The sequence below is a fragment of the Macaca mulatta genome, chromosome 11 (assembly GCF_049350105.2).
Source record: "Macaca mulatta isolate MMU2019108-1 chromosome 11, T2T-MMU8v2.0, whole genome shotgun sequence".
Taxonomy (NCBI): domain Eukaryota; kingdom Metazoa; phylum Chordata; class Mammalia; order Primates; family Cercopithecidae; genus Macaca; species Macaca mulatta.
Genome location: NC_133416.1, coordinates 140263880 through 140287018, shown reverse-complemented (window position 1 = coordinate 140287018; position 23139 = coordinate 140263880). Strand labels below are relative to the sequence as shown.

General features: G+C 42.6%; 2 protein-coding genes across 11 annotated transcripts in view; one reads left to right on the top strand and one right to left on the bottom strand.

Moving 5' to 3' along the window:
• ZNF605 (zinc finger protein 605) overlaps positions 1 to 10344 on the top strand; it is a 32481-nt gene extending 22137 nt beyond the window's left edge. For all 10 annotated transcript variants that reach the window (XM_015109776.3, XM_001084023.5, XM_077955933.1 and 7 more), the window contains one exon: positions 4547 to 10344. In XM_015109776.3, coding sequence (XP_014965262.2) covers positions 4547 to 6330 — 1784 coding nt within the window. In that variant the 3' untranslated portion in view covers positions 6331 to 10344. The remainder of the gene's footprint in view (positions 1 to 4546) is intronic.
• ZNF268 (zinc finger protein 268) overlaps positions 1 to 16851 on the bottom strand; it is a 277188-nt gene extending 260337 nt beyond the window's left edge. The window contains exon 1 of the mRNA XM_015109746.3: positions 16848 to 16851. The gene's annotated coding sequence lies outside the window, so the exon portion shown is untranslated. The remainder of the gene's footprint in view (positions 1 to 16847) is intronic.
• Positions 16852 to 23139: the final 6288 nt, after the last annotated feature.

The window sequence follows — 23139 nt, the reverse complement described above, 5'->3', positions numbered from 1 at the left end:
CTTCCACTTCAGCCTCCCCAGTAGCTGAGACTACCACCACACCCAGCTAATTTTTAAAATTTTGGCTTTTTTGGAGAGACAGGATCTCACTATGTTTCCCAGGCTGGTCTCAAACTCTGGGCTCAAGTGATCCTTTGCTTTGGCCTCCCAAAGTGCTGGGATTACAGGAGTGAGCCATAATGCACAGCAGGGAAATATTTCAGGTTGCAGATGTCTAGGTACCATTCCCATTGTTTTTTAGGTCTGAGTATGTGCAGTTTGGAAAAGCTGTAAAGATAGATATTATGTTCCCCTATTAATTTAGACCCACTTCTCATGTGGAATGAGAGGAATTGAGAAGAAATGAGTCATGAAATAACTTTGTAGGATTTTAATTTAGGAGACAATATAAAACCATAAAATATTCAGCAATTCAGTATTTGAACATGAAGCATTTGTGTTAAAGTGCAAAATTCTCAAGATTAATGATACTGAAAGGAACTACTTTAGAAGCTCAATGATAAGTGAATAATATTTATCCTACCTATATTGAGGGCTTGTTATGTGCTATGCAGTGGGGGTACATTAGTGAAAAAGACCTGTTCCCTACCCTCATACAGTTTACATTCTACTGGGAGAGATATGAGTAAAAGGATTACCTATTTGATAAGTACTATGAAGGAAAGAAAGAAAGAGGGTATTTGTTTGTGTGCCATCAAAATGACATTTTGGTGGGCGTGATATGGTGGCTTATGCCTGTAATCTCAGTGCTTTGGGAGGCCAAGACAGGAGTATTGCTTGAGGCCAGGAGTTGAAGGCCAGCCCGGGCAACATAGCAAGACACCATCTCTACAAGAAGAATATGAAAAATTAGCCAGGCATGCTGGCACACACCAACAGTCTCAGCTACTTGTGTGACTGAGGCAGAAGGATCACTTCAGCCTGGAAGTTTGCAGCTGCAGTGAGGTATGACCCTACCTCTTCATTCCTTGGGCAACACAGTGATATCCTGACTAAAAAATCGCAAAATACTACTTTTAAGTCTACATATAAACTACTTTATTATTGTTTACCATTTAATTCATTAATTTGGATAGACTTTTTTTTTTTTTTTTTTTTTGAGACGAAGTCTCACTCTGTCGCCAGGCTGGAGTGCAGTGGTACAATCTAAGCTCACTGCAACCTCCGCCTCCCAGGTTCAAGCAATTCTCCTGCCTCAGCCACCCGAGTAGCTGGGATTACCGGTGTGCTCCACCACGCCTGGCTAATTTTTGTATTTTTAGTAGAGACGGGATTTCGCCATGTTGACCAGGCTGGTCTCAATCCCTTGACCTCGTAATCTGCCTGCCTCAGCCTCCCAAAGTGCTGGGATTGCAGGCGTGAGCCACCACGCCTGGCCTGGATAGACATATTTTTAACCCATCTTGATTTGATTTTAATTTAAAATTATAGTTTTCCTTTGTTCTCACATCTTATAAAACAATTTTCTGTAAACTCTTCAAGTGGATCTCACATTTGGCTACATATGACTCTTGCTTTTGATCTTCAAACTTCTTTGCATAGTGTTTTTCATCTCAGTGAATAGTATTATCATATTTATTTATACCTGAAACACTGAATGTTTCTTTCTTTCTTTTTTTTTTTTTTTTTTTTTTTGAGAAGGAGTCTCGCTCTGTCGCCGGGGCTGGAGTGCGGTGGTGCGATCTCAGCTCACTGCAACCTCCGACTCCCGGGTTCATGTGATTCTCCTGCCTCAGCCTCCTGAGTAGCTGGGATTACAGGCGTGCGCCACCACACCCAGCTAATTTTGTATTTTTAGTAGAGATGGGGTTTCACCATGTTGGCCAGGATGGTCTCGATCTCCTGATCTCATGATTCGCCCACCTTGACCTCCCGAAGTGCTGGGATTACAGGCATGAGCCACCACACCTGACCAACACTGAGCCTTTCTTTAATTTTCCATATCAGCAGTGGTGCTTCCTCTGAAGTTCCATTTTATTTTTGAGATGGGGTCTCAGTCACCCAGGCTGACGTGCAGTGGCTCACTCTTGGCTCACACAACCTCCGCCTCCCAGGCTCAAGTGATCCTCCCATCTCAGCCTCCCAAGTAGCTGGGATTACAGGCATGCACCACCACACCCGGCTAATTTTTGTATTTGGGTAGAGATGGGGTTTCAATATGTTGGCCAGGCTGGTCTTGAACTCCTGGGGTCAAGTGATCCACCCACCTCAGCCTCCTAAAGTACTGGGATTCCAGGCATCAGTCACCACAGCCAGCCTGCTTCATCTGAAATTCTGATGTCTGAAAATTAGATGAGGCTTTTAGCCTCAAGAAAAGAGTAGTTTTTTGGGGTTTTTTTGTTTGTTTTTGTTTGTTGTTTGTTTTGAGCCTCTGTCTCACTCTGTCTCCTAGGGTGGAGTGCAGCAATGCAGTTATGGCTCACTGCAACCTCAACCTCTCAGGCTATAGTGATCCACCCCCTCTGCCTCACAAGTAACTGGGACTTAAGGTGTGCACCACCACACATGGCTAATTTTAGAAAAAAAATATTTGTAGAGACAGGTTCTCTGTATGTTGCCCAGGCTGGTCTCAAACTCCTGGGTTGAAGATAAGCAGTCCTCCCACCTCAGCCTCCCAAAGTGCTGGGATTGTAGGTGTGAGCTGCCACCAGGTCCAGCCTCGTTTTATATTTGAGACCATGCCAGATCTTTTCATCTTGCAGAGTACTTCCTGAGAATATTATCCCACAATTGCTAGTAAAGAATATCATCAAAAAGTCAATAAACTTTAAAAATATGCAATAAATGGTCTTGTAGAAATCACAAACAATTGTACTTATTGGATGAAAATATCTGTCCTACTATTATACAAAAAATTATTATGGTTAGGAGTAATTTCCAATGATAGCATTCCATATAGATACAATATATACTTTATAGATTCAATTATAGGTTCAATTAAAGGAGGATGAATGTGAAGAAGTTAAATAAAAGTGTTGATACTGAGCTCTGGAGAACTCTTGGATAATTACAAAAGGAAGTTTTACTGATGATGGTGAAGTTATTGACATCAGTGATTTAAGTAATGATCCTGAATATTTTATAAATGCAACAATAGTACAAAAATTTAATGTTTCTTTTTTTTTTTTTGAGACGGAGTCTGGCTCTGTCTCCCAGGCTGGAGTGCAGTGGCCGGATCTCAGCTCACTGCAAGCTCCGCCTCCCGGGTTTACGCCATTCTCCTGCCTCAGCCTCCTGAGTAGCTGGGACTACAGGCGCCCACCACCTCGCCTGGCTAACTTTTTGTATTTTTGAGTAGAGACGGGGTTTTACTGTGTTAGCCAGGATGGTCTCGATCTCCTGACCTCGTGATCCGCCCGTCTCGGCCTCCCAAAGTGCTGGGATTACAGGCTTGAGCCACCGCACCCGGCCCAAAAATTTAATGTTTCTTATCTTTCAGGTGTAAAGTTCGTATTGTACATTTATTCTGCATTATATCCCTTTTTCTATTATACTATTCAACAACATAGTTGCGTTTTTATTAATCACATTCTTAACTATATTGTGAAGCTTTCTAATGGTGGTGTACTTACCACTTTTCTTCTCTGATCTCATACTAAGTTCTGGACACATGGTAGATAATCGTAGATTATTTTCAAAAAAATAAACTAATCACCTCAGTATTTGATTGGAAATTGCTCCAGGCTCTTTCATCTCATGATCACTGTTCTTTGAGTATATTTAATATTTCCTCATTTAAAAGTTCATGTATTTGACCAGGTGTGGTGGCTCACACCTGTAATCCCAGCACTTTGGGAGGCCAACACGGGTGGATCATAAGATCAGGAGATCGAGACCATCCTGGCCAACCTGGTGAAATCCTATCTCTACTAAAAATACAAAAAATAGCCAGGTGTGGTGGTGCAAACCTGTAGTCCCAGATACTCAGGAAGCTGAGGCAGGAGAATCGCTTGAACCCGGGAAGTGGAGGTTGCAGTGAGCTGAGATCATGCCACTGCACTCTAGCCTAGCGACAGAGCAAGACTCCCTCTCAAAAAAAATAAATAAATAAGGCCAGGCGCGGCGGCTCATGCCTGTAATCCCAACACTTTGGGAGGCCAAGGTGGGTGGATCACGAAGTCAAGAGATTGAGACCATCCTGGGCAACATGGTGAAACCCCATCTCTACTAAAAATACAAAAATTTGCTGGGTGTTGTGGTGCATGCCTGTAGTCCCAGCTACTTGGGAGGAGGAGGCAGGAAATTGCTTGAACCCAGGAGGCAGAGGTTGTAGTGAGCTGAGATCACACCACTGTACTCCAGCCTGGTGACTGCATGAGGCTCCGTCACAAAAACATAAATAATAAAAATAAAAGTTCGTGTATTTAAACATTTGTAATTTAAAAATTAATTTTCATTTATGTTAAAATTGTCAATGCCCAATGAGTACACATTATTTGAGAGATTTTTTAAAAAGTAGGATTATGGCCCAATTTCAGAAGCTTTACATGATAAGCATAATAATTGAAGGAATTACACAGTATGGTTCATTTTTTTCTCTTTTTAGAAGTCTGGCTAGATAATCCCAAAATGTGGCTCCGAGATAATCAAGACAACCTTAAAAGTATGGAGAGAGGCCATAAATATGATGTTTTTGGAAAAATATTTAATTCAAACATAAACGTTGTTCATGTAGGAATGAGATCCCATAAATGTGGCACAGGAGAAAAAAGTTTGAAACGTCCTTTTGATTTGCTTATTCCAAGAAATAACGGTGAAAGAAAGAAAATTGATGAGCTCAATAATAAATTACTATTCTGTATTCATGACAGAACCCATGGTGGAATAAAATGCTGTGATTGCAATACATGTAGAAAACCCAGCAATAAAGAGCCATGGCTCACTGCTAATCATACACACACAGGAGTCTATTTATGCATGGAATGTGGCAGATTTTTTAACAAGAAGTCACAACTTATTATTCACCAGAGAACTCATACAGGAGAGAAGCCCTATCAATGCAGTGAGTGTGGAAAAGCCTTCTCACAGAAGTCACTGCTCACTATTCATCAAAGAACTCACTCAGGAGAAAAACCGTATGGGTGCAGCGAATGTCAGAAAGCTTTTAGTAGGAAGTCACTCCTCATTTTACATCAGAGAATTCATACTGGAGAGAAGCCGTATGGATGCAGTGAATGTGGAAAAGCCTTCAGTAGGAAGTCGCAGCTTAAAAGACATCAGATAACTCACACAATAGAGAAACCCTACAGTTGCAGTGAGTGCGGGAAAGCATTCTCGCAGAAATTAAAACTCATCACACATCAGAGAACGCACACAGGAGAGAAACCCTATACGTGTAGTCACTGTGGAAAATCCTTCTTTTGGAAGTCGCAGCTTATTACTCATCAGAGGACCCACACAGGGAAGAAACCTTATGCATGTAGTGAGTGTCAAAAAGCCTTCAGCAGGAACTCACTTCTCATTAGGCATCAGAGGATTCATACAGGAGAGAAGCCCTACGAATGCAATGAATGTGGTGAAGCCTTCATCAGAAAACCACAGCTGATTAAACATCAGATAACTCACACAGGAGAGAAGAACTATCGATGCAGTGATTGTGAAGAGGCCTTCTTTAAGAAGTCAGAGTTAATAAGACATCAAAAAATTCACTTAGGAGAGAAACCATATGGATGCATTCAATGTGGGAAAACCTTCTTTGGGAAGTCCCAGCTCCTAACGCATCACAGAACACACACTGGGGAGAAGCCTTATGAATGCAGTGAGTGTGGGAAAGCCTTCACCCAGAAGTCAAGCCTGATATCACATCAGAGAACACATACAGGTGAGAAACCCTATGAATGCAGTGAATGCAGGAAAACCTTCAGTGAGAAGTCAAGTCTCATTCATCATCAGAGAACTCATACTGGAGAAAAGCCCTTTGAATGCAGTGAATGTAGGAAAGCTTTTGCCTGGAAGCCACAGCTTCTTAGGCATCAGAGAATTCATACAGGGGAGAAACCCTATGAATGCAATGAATGTGGGAAAGCATTTGTTCAGAAAGTGCAGCTCATTAAGCATCAAAGAAATCACACGGGAGAGAAAACCTATGGATGCAGCGATTGTGCAAAAGCTTTCTTTGAGAAGGCACAGCTCATTATACATCAGAGAATTCATACAGGAGAGAGACCATATAAATGTGGTGAATGTGGGAAGTCTTTCACGAGAAAGTCACACCTTATGAGGCATCAGAGGATTCATACAGGAGATAAATACTATGGATGCAATGAGTGTGGGACCACCTTCAACAGGAAGTCGCAGCTTATGATACATCAGAGAAATCATATAATATAAAAATCATAAGTTTGGTGAATTCAGAAAGGTTGCTATCAAATGTCATACTTTCTAACACTTTTGAGGATGAATAAGGGAGAGAAACCCTATTGAGGCAGTGACTGTTGAAAAAGCTTGAATTGAGGAGTCAAGAGTCACTATGCAGAATTTAGAAAGAGTTTTTAAAAAGTAAACAATGTAAAAAAAGTCATCTCCCAGAAGACACTACTCATTACATATTGGATGACTCATTGAGATGAAAACCTTATTAGTGTTGTGATAGTACAGAAGCTTTTAGTCAAAAGTCAGCTTATTAAATGTTTAGAATACCTAAACAGGAAGAAAATTATATTGTTATAACAAGCAAGTGAAAGATTTCAAGAAAGGACAACTCACTGTGCACTTGAGAATAATACCTACAGAGGTTCATACTGACGAGTAGTCTCAATAATGTAAAGAATTTGACAAGCGTGATGCTATTGAAATAGTTCTGTAAGGAAGTGGTGTTCTTTATATATAAATTATTACAAAAAGCAGTCAATTGTAAGTGTTAGGTGTGTTTACTTAGATGTGAAGAGTTCTGCTTTCTGCTGTGATGGAATAACAAGAGTCAGATTTCCTTTCCTGCCTTAAACAACTAGAAGCTGTCCAATACATATAATATATAATGGTTTTTAGACATAGGACAAGCACAGTAGATTTTCTCTCCTGCCTTAAACAACTAGAAGCTGTTCAATACATATAATATGTAACGGTTTTTAGACATATGACAAGCACAGGTTTGTAATCCTCAGGAAACTGTAGACAGAGTGAGGTGAGCACTATGGTTTCTCAGCCTGCCCCCTGATGGCAGTTACTAGGCTGCAGTTCAGGGAAGGGAAACAGTAAATCTTGCTGAATTGAAGAGACAGGATTGGCAGTTAGGGAGGCCACAGCAGCTAGAATTCGCAGGGGAAAGTACTGGAGAGATGGGATCTTCCTAGAGATAGGGCTCAAGACGTCTGCAGAGAGTCCCCTTGGTCCTTTGGCTTAGTACTGACTTGGCACTGAGGCCAGGAAAAGAAGCACTGGAAAGCAGCAGGCTGAACAATTCCTGGAACTCATGCAGGGCTGGGAATAGTTTATGTTCTCAGCAGCCAGAGTGGAAACAGATTCTAACACATGGAGCATCAGGTAGAATTCTTAGAAGGGTTTTGTTTTAGTAGTGAGGCTAATTAGCTCTAGATTAAAAAGCTACTGTGGACCTGTAGTGTTCGGCATCCAAAAAAAATCTTATCTGGCATGCAAGGAAGCAATAAAGTATGACTTATAACCAGGAGAAAAATCAATAGAAACCCAGAAAAGACAGAGGTGATGGAATTAGTAGACAAGGGTATTAAAAGAGCTATTGTAAATATAAAGTAGAGGAAAACAATACCCCCACATATGCAAGAAGTTGATGAAACCTGAGGTATGAGAGATATTTTTAATGGCCAAAATAGAACTTCTAGGGATGAAAACAGCTTCTGATTTTGTTAAAATCCCAAGTGGAGAGATTAGATACAGAAAAAGAAAAAAATCAGTGAACTTGAAGAGTAAGAATAAAAACTACCAAAATGTTATGCAGAGAGAGAAAAAAAGACTTAAAGAGAATAGGAAAACAGTTATAGTGGTGTAATATATGTGTAACTGGAGTCCCAGAAGGAGAGGAGAAAATGAAGAGGCAGGAAGAAGTATTTGAATAAATATTGGCTAAAGATTTTCCAAATCTGATGAAAACAATACCCCCACATATTCAAGAAGTTCAAATGACCTGAAGTAGAATAAACATAATTTATTTCACAGCAGTGCACCTCAGAGTCACATTCAAGAAAAGCACTGATAAACAGAATAATTTTAAAACACCTTGAGAAGAAAAGATAATACATACACAAGAACAAAGAATGGCAGCAAATTTATGGTGAGAACTATGCAAGCTGTAAAACAATAGAGTATTATCTCTAAATTCCTGAATGAAATAAACAACAAACCCTGCAACCTAGAATTCTGTTTCCATCAAAAATGTTTTCAAAAATGAAGGCAAAATAAAGACTGTTTCAGACAAACTAAATCAAAGATAATTTTATTACCTGTAGACCTGTCTTCGGGGAATATGAAAGGAAGTTTGAGGGCAGCAGGAAAATAATACAAAACTTAAGTTTGGGTCTGTACAAAGGAATGAAGTTCTGAAAATGGTGAATATGTGGGTAAATATAAAAGATATTTCTCTCTTTTTAAAATCTTTTTAAAAGGGAATTGGCTGCTTAAAGCCAAAGTAATGATAACATATTTGGAGTTTATTTAGAAGTAAAGTGTGATGATGATAACACTTAAGTGTGAATTGTTAAATATAGTTGAGTAGACTGCATCATCTGAGTCAGAAGCCTGTTCCTTCCGGGCTCAGGGTAACTTGAATTTGTACCGGGCACATGACAGAAATTGTGTGGATTGTGGATCTGCATGTGTGCTGAGTGTTCCCTATTTCTTTGATCCGTTTTCCCCCATTTTCTGCTCTGCTCCCCCCCAAGACTGTCTTCTAGAGACTGGGGTTTCTTCATAGGTTTGAACAATGGGAGATACCAGAAAGAGATCAGATGGGAGGAGAAAAAAAGGTATTTTATACCATTCCCTTCCTCCTGCCTGGACTATGGTTTAGGTAGCTTCTGTGTTCCCATAAGGATACAGCTCCCTTTGGGAAGCCCCCGTCTATGGCCGTAGATCTCTTGGTTTCAGTTGTTATCATTCCCTCTCCATGATCTTCAGACTTTACTACTGGGTGCTTCCCCAACCCACTGGTTGGGTGTCTTTAATTGTGAACACATATTTGTAAATAGTGCCTTTATTTGTTAAGTTAATATTTTGAGTGTGCCATTTATTTTCTGTGCCATCTGTTAAATGATGGGCATTTAATAAAGTTGTGATAATCAGTTATCAGTACAAGTGCCTCATAGTGCATGGGCTGAAATGTCTCAAGATTCCCCACACTATATATCAGTATTTTCTATCTGTATTTGGACAATGCAGTAGAAATTATAACAAATACAAAGTTCTTTGTGCTTTTCTGCTGCATATGTCAGTGGCTCTGGAGATTGTTACCATCTGCTACATATATAAATGGACTTGCAGTTATTACTAAGCCCCTCTTCAGTAATAGAAAGACTTATGAAGTCTTTTACTACCTCTGGGTCAGCCAAACAACCTTCAAAAAGCATCGTTATTTAGGTTAACTATCCATGGACAAGAAACAAGATAATCAGTTACTGAGTGAAGAAAGACAAGAATGATGTCCCACACTTCCCAGCTCTCTAGTGTTATGCTGTACAATTAAAATATCCCTGTCCCATCATCTGCTATTATTTATTGTGTGTAATTCATGTAATCTGTAACCTGTGGGCAAGTCTTTACCCTTCAGTAGTCAAGATTATGTTACAGATTTTGTCCAAGAATCCACACCACCTTTCCCATCAGTTCTCACCAGAAATATGATGCCAAAAAGAAAATCAGCTTTTCTAAGATCAAGCCAGAGTTGCTTCTCTTACAACCTTATGGCGCTAATAAATTAAGTTGAAGTAGACTGCCAAAGAGGCCCAGTGCAGAGGGCAGCACCCCCATCATTTTTTTAATTTCTCCCTTAGGAATTTTGCCTTTCTTTCTCTTCTGTCCACCAGTCATTCTCTCCGGCTGGGACACAAACCTTTGAAAGGAAGTAATTGCCATTAGGCTTCACAGCAGTGCTTTTTCCTTTCACTTGAATTTGCATTTCGACCTGCATTTTGAAGATCTTTACACATGTTTTCTATTTTGAAAAATGCCAGAAGGCTTCATTGACATTGTAGTCGGTGTTAATAAACTTGTGTATCACTCTGCTCTGGTCTTTCAGGAACTGACTAGCAAATGAAATGAATACGTTGGGACTTTGGCATAATTTGAATATAGCATTGTGAGTTGCCTGTGATTGTCTCTTCCTAATTGTGCTGTAATAACCTGTGTATGAGAATAAAATGATTTCCACCGTCAGGATTCTCCCATGCCCCCCTTTATTTTGCCATAGACTGAAGGGGAAAGTCCATTCTCACTCTCCTTACCTTAGAAAATTTTATTTGCCTCTTGATGACTGTCTGCAGCTTAGAAGTAGACGATGTAAATCTCGTCACTATTTCACAAGAATAAAATTCAAATCAGTTATATCCAAAGTAAGCTTTCGACTGGGAGTGGTGTCTCACACCTGTAATCCCAGTGCTTGGGGAGGCCAAATGGGGAGGATCGCTTGATCCCAGGCATTTGAGACCACCTGGACAACATAGCAAGACTCACCTCTACAAAAAAAAAAAATCTTAATTAGCCATTTTGGGCTGGGCGCAGTGACGCACACCTGTAATCCTAGCACTTTGCGAGGCCAAGGTGGGTGGATCACCTGAGTTTAGGAGTTTGCAACCAGCCTGACTAACACGGTGAAACCCCGTCTCTACCAAATGCAAAAAAATTAGCCAGGTATGGTATCGCATGCCTGTCGTCTGAGCTACTTGGGAGGCTGAGACCAGAAAATTGCTTGTACCTGGGAGGAAGAGGTTTCAGTGAGCCAAGATCACACCATTGCACTCCACCTTGGGAAACAAGAGCAAAACTCCATCTCAAAAAAAAAAAAAAAAAAAAATTAGCCATGATGGTGCATGTCTGTAATCCTAACTACTTGGGAGACTGAGGCAGAAGGGTCACTTGAACCCAGGAGTTCGAGGCTGCAGTGAGCCATGATCAGGCCACTGCACTCCAGCCTGGGTAACAGAGTGAAACCCTGCCTCTTAAAAAAATAAAAATAAAGTAAGCTTTCTTCAACAAGTTTTCTTCCAATGCTATACACTCCATCACCATATTAATTTAAATTATTTAGTATGTAGCAGATTTACTTTGAGACCAAATCTGTGAAGTCGGTGATGCTATCTAATACTTCTTTATTTTCCTTATGGGATCTTTGCAACTTAGAACATAATTATTACTCATTGTATCGAGGTCATTTAACATCATGTCAGAATGCTAACATTAAATAAACCAGGGTTCACGCCTGTAATCCTAGCACTTTGGGAGGCTGAGGTGGGCAGATCACAAGGTCAGGAGTTCAAGACCAGCCTGGCCAGTATCGTGAAACCCCGTCTCTACTAAAAAGGCAAATATTAGCCAGGCATAGTGGTGTGCATGTAGTCCCAGCTACTTGGGAGACTGAGGCAAGAGAATCGCTTCAACCCAGGAGGCCGAGGTTGCAGTGAGCTGAGATCACACCACTGCACTCCAGCCTGGGTGACAGAGTGAGACTCTGTCACACACACAAAAAAGGAACGCCTGGATTTTTAGTTAGTGATACCTAAATCTTGAAATGTGCACAGCAAAAAGAATGTAGCTCTCGAGGCATTCACTGCTAAGATGAAAAGAAATGTAAGTGAAGGGAAGTTTATAACTTGAAGTTCGCATTAAAGAATTACTGACCAGGGCCAGGCGCGGTGGCTCACGCCTGTAATCCCAGCTCTTTTGGAGGCCAAGGTGGGCGGATCACGAGGCCAGGAGATCGAGACCATCCTGGCTAACAAGGTGAAACCCCATCTCTACTAAAAATACAAAAAATTAGCCGGGCGTGGTGGTGGGTGCCTGTAGTCCCAGCTACTCAAGAGGCTGAGGCAGGAGAATGGCATGAACCAGGGAGGCAGAGCTTGCAGTGAGCTGAGATCATGCCACAGCAATCTGGCCTGGGCAACAGAGCAAGACCCCATCTCAAAAAAAGAGAAAAAAAGGCATTACTGACCTACTGGCCAGATGTGGTGGCTCATGCCTGCAGTCCCAGGACTTTGGGAAGCCCAGGTGGGAGGAGAGCTTGAGCCAAAGAGTTTGAGACCAGCCTGGGCAACATAGTGGGACTTTGTTCTCCACAAAAATAATAAATAAAGCAAGTAAGCATTCCTATCACTAAAAATACTTATAAAAAACATATCAAGTGAGCTGGGCATGGTGGCTCACACCTGTAATCCCAGTACTTTGGGAGGCCGAGGCGGGAGGATCACGAGGTCAGGAGTTCAAGACCAGCCTTGCCAACATGGTGAAACCCCATCTCTACTAAAAAAAAAAAAAAAATACAAAAATTAGTCGGGCATGGTGGCGCGTGCCTGTAATCCCAGCTACTTGGGAGGCTGAGGCAGGAGAATTGCTTGAACCCAGGAGGCAGAGGTTGCAGTGAGCAAAGACTGTGCCACTGCACTCCAGCCTGGCGACAGAGTGAGACTCCATCTAAAAAAAAAAAAAAAAAATTCAAGCTTAAACTTAAAATAGGGGGTAGGGGAAGTGAATTAACTTTTTATTTTCATTAGAGAGTGCTCATGTGAAAGGAGCAGTTAAGCAATGGAGTGTTACCACTGCAGCCATGCAGGTCTAGTGTAGATTCGTCCCCAAACCATGGTAATTGCCAGGCAACTCTGAGGGTATGAACAAGGCATGTGCATTGTGTCCTGTTGTGTGTAATGTATCTGCATGAAGCAGAGTCTGTCAGAAGATGATGTTGGCTGAGATCTGGGCCAGCTGTACTTCACTGCTTCATTACAAGGGTAAGGCTGGCCAGGTGCGATAGCTCACGCCTGTCATCCCAGCACTTTGGGAGGCCAACGTGGGTGGATCACTTGCGTTCAGGAGTTCAAGAGCAGCCTGGCCAACACGGCAAGACCCTATCTCTACTAAAAACCTATATATATATATAAAATCCGGGTGTGGTGGAGCACCTGTAAACCCAGCTGCTCAGGAGGCTGAGGTGGGCAAATCGCATGAACCCAGGAGGTGGAGGTTGCAGTGAGCCAAGATGGCACCGCCACTGCACTCCAGCCTGAGCAACAGAGTGAGCTTCTGTCTCAAAAAAGAAAAAACAGGCCGGGCGCAGTGGCTCACGCCTGTAATCCCAACACTTTGGGAGGCCGAGACGGGCAGATCACGAGGTCAGGAGATCGAGACCATCTTGGTCAACACGGTGAAACCCCGTCTCTACTAAAAATACAAAAAAAATTAGCTGGGCGTAATGGTGGGCACCTGTAGTCCCAGCTACTTGGGAGGCTGAGGCAGGAGAATGGCGTGAACCCAGGAGGCAGAGCTTGCAGTGAGCCGAGATTGTGCCACTGCACTCCAGCCTGGGTGACAGAGTGAGACTGTCTCAAAAAAAAAAAAAACAAAAAAACCCACAAGGGTGGGGCTAGAAGGCTAATAGCTAACCGAAAATGAGCAGCTGTTTTTCATTCTGTGAGGAGCATCCTGTGTACGCTGTAGTGTTTGATCCACTCATCAGTGCTTGGGAAGCTGTGCTAGGTCAAACCTGTTACTGACCCTTCTGTGCTCTGTTTGAAAAGAAAATCTCTGTACCCACATGTTTACTGAGTAAACTGTTTTATGAATTCATATGTGTGAGTGTGATCATTGGGAGCAATTTGCAAATAAACTCTGGTTTCCATTCCAACCAGGTATCCCAAATTAAATCTGAATTATCATCAGTTTTCAATTTGTTATAATCCATATGCATCCAGATACACCCAAAGAAGCAGCTGTTCCCTTTCAGTTTTTTGTCTGTTCCTTTTATCCTCAGTGAGAGTGTGAGCTGAAACATCTCCAGCCTAATCCTGTCTACTTACCCCCTTCCTGGCAGGACCACCCACTTCTGTTATTTTTTTCCACCCCTTTAACTTTCCTCTTTAGGACAATGAACAGTTAGCTGTCATTTGGTCCATCCCATAGGCAATTATGTGGGTTTGTTTTCTAAAGCACTGGTAACTGTAATTAGATGGTTCAAATAATATTAAAAACTAGTGTTTTTGTGGCACAATTATTCATTTGTCAAAATATACACAACTTGCCCGGTGCAGTGGCTCATTCCTGTAAACCCAACTACTAGGGCACCAGAGGTGGAAGGAACACTGAGCTCAGAAATTCCAGACCAGTGTGGGCAACATAGCAAGACCCTATCTCTTTTTTTTTTTTTTTTTTTTTTTTTTGAGACGGAGTCTTGCTCTGTCACCCAGGCTGGGGTGCAGTGGCCGGATCTCAGCTCACTGCAAGCTCCACCTCCCGGGTTTACGCCATTCTCCTGCCTCAGCCTCCCGAGTAGCTGGGACTACAGGCGCCCGCCACCTCGCCCGGCTAGTTTTTTGTATTTTTTAGTAGAGATGGGGTTTCACCGTGTTAGCCAGGATGGTCTTGATCTCCTGACCTCGTGATCCACCCATCTCGGCCTCCCAAAGTGCTGGGATTACAGGCTTGAGCCACCGCGCCCGGCCCTTTTTTTTTTTTTTAAGATGGAATCTCACTCTGTCACCCAGGCTGGAGTGCAGTGGCACGATCTCAGCTCACTACAGCCTCCGCCTCCCAGGTTCAAGGAATTATCCTGCCTCAGCCTCCCAAGTAGCTGGGATTACAAGTGTGCACCACCACGCCCAACTAATTTTTTGTATTTTTAGTAGAGACAGGGTTTCGCCATGTTGGCCAGCCTAGTCTCGAACTCCTGACCTCAGGTGATCCCCTGCCTTGGCCTCCCAAAGTGCTGGGATTACAGGTGTGAGTCACCACATCCAGTCAAGACCCCATCTCTAAAAAAAAATTTTTTTTTAGGCTGGGTCCAGTGGCTTAAGCCTGTAATCCCAGCACTTTGGGAGGCCGAGGCCAGCAGATCACGAGGTCAGGAGTTTGAGACCAGCCTGGCCAATATGGTGAAACTGCATCTCTACTAAAAATACAAAAATTAACTGGGCACAGTTGTGGGCGCCTGTAACCCCAGCTCCTCCTGAGGCTGAGGCAGGAGAATCGCTTGAACCCAGGAGGCAGAGGTTGCAGTGAGCCGAGATCGCATCACTGCACTCCAGCCTAGGTGACAGAGCAAGACTCTGTCTTGGGGGGGGAAAAAAAATTAGCCTGATGCGGGAAGCTGAGGTAGGAGGATTCCTGGAGCCCAGTCTGAGGCTACAGTGAGTTATCACACCATTGCACTCTAGCCTGAGCAACAGAGTGAGTGAGACCCCATCTCTAAAACAAAGCAAAAGCAGACACACACAGCTTGATATAAAAAAGTAAATTTTACCCTTCTAATGTGTACATTAGAAATATGGAAAGATGTGAAATCAGTAATTTAAGTTTCTACCTCAGGAAACTAGAAAAATAAGTGCAAAATAAATCCAAAACAAATGCAAGGAAGAAAATGATAAAGAACTGAAGTCAGTGATTGAAAACAGGACAACTAGGCTGGGCGCGGTGGCTCAAGCCTGTAATCCTAGCACTTTGGGAGGCTGAGACGGGCGGATCACAAGGTCAGGAGATCGAGACCATCCTGGCTAACACAGTGAAACCCTATCTCTACTAAAAAAAATACAAAAAAACTAACCTGGCGAGGTGGCAGGTGCCTGTAGTCCCAGCTGCTTGGGAGGCTGAAGCAGGAGAATGGCGTAAACCCGGGAGGCGGAGCTTGCAGTGAGCTGAGATCCGGCCACTGCACTCCAGCCTGGGTGACAGAGCCAGACTCCGTCTCAAAAAAGAAAAGAAAAGAAAACAGGACAACTAAAAGCTCATTCTTAAAAAAATTTACAAAAATGATTAACCTATAGCAACATTGACAGAAATATAAAGATACAAATCACCAGTATTAAAAAGGAAATAAATATTTTATTACAGACCTCGCTGACATCAAAAATAAAAAAAGGATCTCTACTAACAGCTTCACACTCATAAATTCAACAGCTTGGAAGAAATGGACTAATTTCTTAAAAACCACAAACTACCAAAATTCACCCATGATGAAGTTGATCATCTGAATAGCCCTATATCTAGTAAAGAAATTGAACTACTAATGATCTACCCAAAGAGAAATCTCTGGGCCCAGATGGAGAATTGTATCAGTCATTTAAAGGAGAATTCATACCAGCTTTACATGATATTCCAGAAAAATAGAAGAGGGGAAATATATCTCTCAACTCATTTTATGAGGCCAGTATTACACTACCCTGATACCAAACCGAAGACAGCATGAGTGCATGCACACATGCATGCACACACACACAACTACAGGCCAATATCACACTTACATGTGAAAATCCTCAACAAAATATTTGAAAACAAAATTCAAAATATATAAGATAAAGTATGCACCATGACAAAGTGGGATTTATTCCACGTATGCAAGGGTAAGTTGAATATTTCAAAATACATGAATGTAATTCATCTCTAAAACTGTACAGCAGGCCGGGTGCGGTGGCTCATGCCTATAATCCCAGCACTTTGGGAGGCTGAGGTGGGCAGATCACGAGGTCAAGAGATTGAGACCATCCTGGCCAACATGGTGAAACCCCGTTTCTACTAAAAATATAACAATTAGCTGGGTGTGGTGGTGTGCGCCTGTAGTTGCAACTAGTCAGGAGGCTGAGGCAGGAGAATCGCTTGAATCCAGGAGTTGGAGGTTGCAGTGAACCGACATTGTTCCATTGCACTCCAGCCTGGGCGGCAGGTAAGACTCCGTACCCCCCCCCCCGCCAAAAAAAAAAAAAAAAGGTGGGGCGCGGTGGCTCAAGCCTGTAATCCCAGCACTTTGGGAGGCTGAGACGGGTGGATCACGAGGTCAGGAGATCGAGACCATCCTGGCTAACACGGTGAAACCCTGTCTATACTAAAAATACAAAAAACTAGCTGGGCGAGGTGGCGGGCACCTGTAGTCCCAGCTACTCGGGAGGCTGAGGCAGGAGAATGGCGTAAACCCGGGAGGCGGAGCTTGCAGTGAGCTGAGATCTGGCCACTGCACTCCAGCCCAGGCGACAGAGCGAGACTCCGTCTCAAAAAAAAAAAAAAAAAAAAAAATTAGAAAATGAGCAGTAGGCATTAACAGATATATCACTGAGAAAAATACACAAATGACAAGCACATGAAAAGACATTCAAGGCCGGGCGCGGTGGCTCAAGCCTGTAATCCCAGCACTTTGGGAGGCCGAGGCGGGTGGATCACGAGGTCAGGAGATCGAGACTATCCTGGCTAACACGGTGAAACCCCGTCTCTACTAAAAATACAAAAAACTAGCCGGGCGTGGTGGCGGGCGCCTGTAGTCTCAGCTACTTGGGAGGCTGAGGCGGGAGAATGGCGTGAACCCGGGAGGCGGAGCTTGCAGTGAGCCGAGATCACGCCACTGCACTCCAGCCTGGGAGACACAGCGAGACTCCGTCTCAAAAAAAAAAAAAAAGAAAAGACATTCAATATCATTAGTGATTTGGGAAATGCAAATTCAAATCACAATGAAGTGCTACTACACACCTATCAAGATATCAAGATGGCTTAAGTAAAAAATACTCTGAGGCAGGAGAATGGCCTGAACCTGGGAGGCAGAGCTTACAGTGAGCCCAGATTGTGCCACTGCACTTCAGCCTGGGCGACAGAGCAAGACTCCGTCTCAAAACAAACAAAAAAGTGACAGTGGCGGGCATGGTGGCTCACACTTGTAAGCCTAGCACTTTGGGTGGCTGAGACAGTTGGACCACGAGGTCAGGAGTTCGAGACCAACCTGGCCAAATGGTGAAACCACATCTCTACTAAAAATGCAAAAATTCACCAGACATGGTAGTGCGCACCTGTAATCCCAGCTACTCAGGACGCTGAGGCAGAGAATTGCTTGAACCTGGAGGCAGAGGTTGCAGTGAGTCAAGATCACACCATGTACTCCAGCCTGGGCAATAGAGAGAGATTCCGTCTCAAAAAAAAAAAAAAAAAAAAGAAGTGACAGCATTAAATGTTGAGGGTACATAGCTGTGTCACTAATACATTAGCAGTGGGAGTCTAAAATGGTACAGCAATTCTAGAAAACAGTTTGGCAGTTTCTTATGAATTAAACGTCAAATTACCATATAACCTAGTAATTGCACTTTTGGGGATTTATCCCAGATAAATATATTTTCTCACCAACACCTGTACACAGATATTAATATCAGTTTATTTGAACAGACAAAAACTGAGAATAAGGTGAATGGTTAAACAAATTGTGGCACATACAAATAGAATGCTACTCAGGAAAACAAATGGACTATTGATATACACAACAACTTGGATTAATCTCTAGAGAAGTACACCAAATGCAACAAATCAGTCCCATAAGGTTGCATATTGTATTGTTCCATTTATATAACATTTCTGAAATCACGACATTTTTAATGGAGGACAGATTCTTGTGTTGCCAAGGTTTAGAAATGGGAGTAGGACGGTGGGAAGGAGATAAGTGTTGTTACAAAAGATCTGTATGTTGAAAACGTCAAAACATTTCTTATGAGAGAAATAAGGGAAATCCAAATCCTAAATAAATGGAAATATGTATCATGTTTATGGTTTGGAACAATAAATATTAGAATGTCAGTTCTCTCTAGATTTACCTATAAATTTATTGTGATCCCAATGGAGATTCCAGCGGGAGTTTTTGTAGACATTAACAAGTTAATCAAATTTTTGTGGAAAAGCAGAATAAACTAGAATAGCCAAAACATCTTTTGTCAAAGAAGAACAAAGCTGGAAGACTTGCAGTCCCTGATTTTGAAAATTACTGTAAACATATAGCAATCTAAACATTGCTATATTTGATAATGTTTAGATATAGCAATCTAAACATTATCAAAGAAAGGATAAACACATAGATCATGGACCATAATTGAGAATACATAAATAGACCCTTGTGTATATGGTCAATTGATTTTTGACAAAGTTGCAAGGGCAAATCAATGAAAATAGTGTTTTTAAAAAATGGTGCTGCAGGCCGGGCGCGGTGGCTCACGCCTATAATCCCAGCACTTTGGGAGGCCAAGACGGGCGGATCACGAGGTCAGGAGATCGAGACCATCCTGGCTAACCTGGTGAAACCCCGTCTCTACTAAAAAATACAAAAAAAAAAAACTAGCCGGGCGAGGTGGCGGGCGCCTGTAGTCCCAGCTACTCGGGAGGCTGAGACAGGAGAATGGCGGGAACCCAGGAGGCGGAGCTTGCAGTGAGCCGAGATGGCGCCAATGCACTCCAGCCTGGGCGACAGAGCGAGACTCCGTCTCAAAAAAAAAAAAAAAAAAAAAAAAAAAAAAAAAAGGTGCTGCAATAATTGAAAATCAATATACAAAACAAATGAACCTCAATCCATGATTCATCCCATATTCAAACTCAAACATCCCATATTCAAACTTAATAGATGAATATTTAAATGTAAAACCTTCACTTAACAAAAATTCTAGACATTGCACAACAACAAAGATAAAGAGTTTACCACTAATAAACCCTCACTGAAGGAACTTCCGAAGATTGCCATCAGAGAAAAGGAGTGGGTGAAGCCAGCAGGTAATACATGTGAACCTAAACTAGTATTGGCTCTGTAAACTAACAATAATAATGTAATGTTAGTGGTTCTGCAACAAAAATAATGAAGAACTAAAACAGTGAGTAGCATGGTATGTGTTCAGGATGATCAGAGATAAAAATGTTGGGACACTGGGTGCACTGGCTCACGCCTGTAATCCCAGCACTTTGGGAGGCCAAGGCAGACGGATCACCTGAGGTCAGGAGTTCCAGACCAGCCTGACCAACATGGTGAAACCCTGACTCTACTAAATACAAAAAATTAGCTGGGCGTGCTGGTGGGTGCCTGTAATCCTAGCTACTTGGGAGGCTGAGGGGGAGAATCACTTGAACCTGGAAGAGGGAGGTTGTAGTTAACCAAGATTGTGCCGCTGCACTCCAGCTGGGCAAGAAGAGTGAAAACTCTGTCTCAAGACAAAACAAAACAAAAAGTTGGGATGCCTCTCTGTTGTTTATGGAGAGAGCAGATTAAGTACCTTTACACTTTGTTAAGTCTTGTATACATAGCAAACATCTTAACATTAATACTTAAAGAACAGATATTCAAAACGGAAGTTAGAAAGCTTGATTAAATCCAAAAGAAGATAGAAAATAATAAGGGATAAAAAACACTAGGCCAATGGAAAGCAAAAAGTAAAATGATAGCAATAAACATAACTATATCAATAATCTTTTTTTTTTTTTTTTTTTTTTTGAGACGGAGTCTCGCTCCATTGCCAAGGCTGAAGTGCAGTGGTGTGATCTCCGCTCACTGCAAGCTCCACCTCCTGGGTTCACGCCATTCTCCTGCCCCAGCCTCCAGAGTAGCTGGGATTACAGGTGCCCACCACCACGCCCAGCTAATTTTTTGTACTTTTAGTAGAGACAGGCTTTCACCATGTTAGCCAGGCTCAATCTCCTGACCTTGTGATCTGCCCGCCTCAGCCTCCCAAAGTGCTGGGATTAGAGGTGTGAACCACCGTGCCCAGCCAACTGTATCAATAATCACAAATCATATAAATTCATCAGTTTAAAAGCAGAATGTCGCATTATGCTTTAAAATATTCCATGTATATGTTTATTTAAAAATGCATTAAAATGTTATAAAAAGACTGAATATGAGTGGAAAAATATATACCTGGCAAACATTAATTGGGTAACATAAGCTTTAGGGAAACCATCAGTAGGTATAAAAAGGATCATTATGTAAGGATGAAAGTACAATTTGCTGTGAAGATATAATTATTCTATGTTCAAAATGTCAAATTAACATAGACAAAAGAATATATTATACAAAATAGGACAGTTACCCAAGAATAAATTACAAATCCACATTATCATTTGGAAATTTTTGCACACCTTTCTTAGGAATTGATAGAGCAGGACAGCACATAATTGGTAAGTGATCTGGTTTGGCTGTGTCCCCACCCAAATTTCATCTTGCATTGCAGCTCCCGTAATTCTTGCATGTTGTAGGAGGGACCCGGTGGGAGATAACTTGGTTTGACTTTGTCCCCACCCAAATCTCATCTTGAATTGCAGCTCCTGTAATTCCCAAATGTGGGTGGGATGGTGTGGGAGGTAATGTGGTTTGACTGTGTCCCCACCCAAATCTCATCTTGAATAGCAGCTCCCGTAATTCCCAAATGTGGGTGGGACCGTGTGGGAGATAACTTGGTTTGGCTGTGTCCCCACGCAGATCTCATCTTGAATTGCAGCTCCGATAATTCCATGTTTTGGGAGGGACCCCGTGGGAGATAACTTGGTTTAACTGTGTCCCCACCCAAATCTCATCTTGAATTGCAGCTCCCATAATTCCCACTTGTTGTGGGAGGGACAAGGTGGGAGATAACTTGGTTTGGCTGTGTCCCCACCCAAATCTCATCTTGAATGGCAGCTCCCGTAATTCCCACATGTTGTGGCAGGGACTCAGTAGGAGATAACTTGGTTTGACTGTGTCCCCACCCAAATCTTATCTTGAATTGCAGCTCCTGTAATTACCACATGTTGTGAGAGGGACCCAGTGGGAGATAACTTGGTTTGGCTGTGTCCCCACCCAAATCTCATCTTGAATTGCAGCTCCCATAATTCTCACATGTTGTGGGAGGGACCCAGTGGGAGATAACTGAATCACGAGGTCAGGAGGTTGAGACTAGCCTGGCCAACATGGTGAAAAAGAGGAACTTACAGTTCCACATGGCTGGGGAGGCCTTGCAATCATGGTGGAAACCAATGAGGAGAATGTCACATCTTACATGGATGGTGCAGGCAAGAGAGAGAGAGCTTGTGCAGGGAAACTCCCCCCTTATAGAATCATCCAATCTGAGACTTATTCACTATCATTAAAACATCACGAGAAAGACCTGCCCCCATGATTCAGTTACCTCCCACCAGGTCCCTCCCACAACACCTGGGAATTCAATATGAGATTTGGGTGGGGACACAGAGAAACTGTATCAACACCCTGAAAGAAACTCTTCCACCCAAATCAAGGATATATGTGCAAGAATGTTCCTTGAAGCAATGTTTGGGAAAGTTGGAAAAATAAAAATAACTTAAGATGGAGAATTTAAAATCTGCCATTCATCAGGCAGGAAGGACAGACACAGATTAATTAAGCCAGATGCAAAATTAACAAGAAACAGTATTTCTCCCAAAAACAAGCTGTAAATATTCATTAAGGAGTCCCTGTTTGAGTGACTGTAATCTCATGTACCCAAAGCGCATGTCAAGAAGACTGACGGGCCAGTAGGCTTCCCAAACCAGACATTTCCTGTGGCATATGTCTGGGCACAATGGGGAAGCCCCCGCTGTCCCTCAGGGCCTGCACTGCAGGCGGCGCTTTAAGAAGACCACGTGCAGTTCATGGCCGGTAGCGCCACACATGTGCGGGTGGAGTGTTGGGGTCACAGGGTAGTGGGGGGTCATGTTAACACATGCGTCCCATGATCAGGAAAGGGAGACAGGCCCCTCTCCGGCAGAGGTCTTAGTTGATAATGACACACCAGCAAAGGCTGTCATTCCCCTGGTCAGGTGCCCATGTAGGAAACAGGGTAGCTCCCTTGAGTGATACATACGGGGGAAGCCCCTCTTAGTGCCCTAGGGTCCCACAGTGCAAGGTCTGCTTATCCAACTGATGTGGAAAAATACGCATTGGGCGGGGGGCAGGGTCCCCTCCTCACTCTTACTGATAAAACTTTATCTCCAAAATAATAAACTATCAAAAACTTTGCTGTTGAAATTATATCAGTAAAAATAAAACATCCTATTCTTGCCTTAGTCTCTTTGACCCAGAGAAGCAGCCCTTATGTCCCACCCGCGGAGAAAGGTTCAGAGAACGGCTTTCTGGACACAGTTTTCAGTGTTCCTTTTAACTTTGTAGTTTCCAAGAAAACTGGGGCCTGGGCCCACTTCACATTCCAAACCTGAGGTTGATTCCTCTACACAGAACCTTGTCTTCCTATTTAT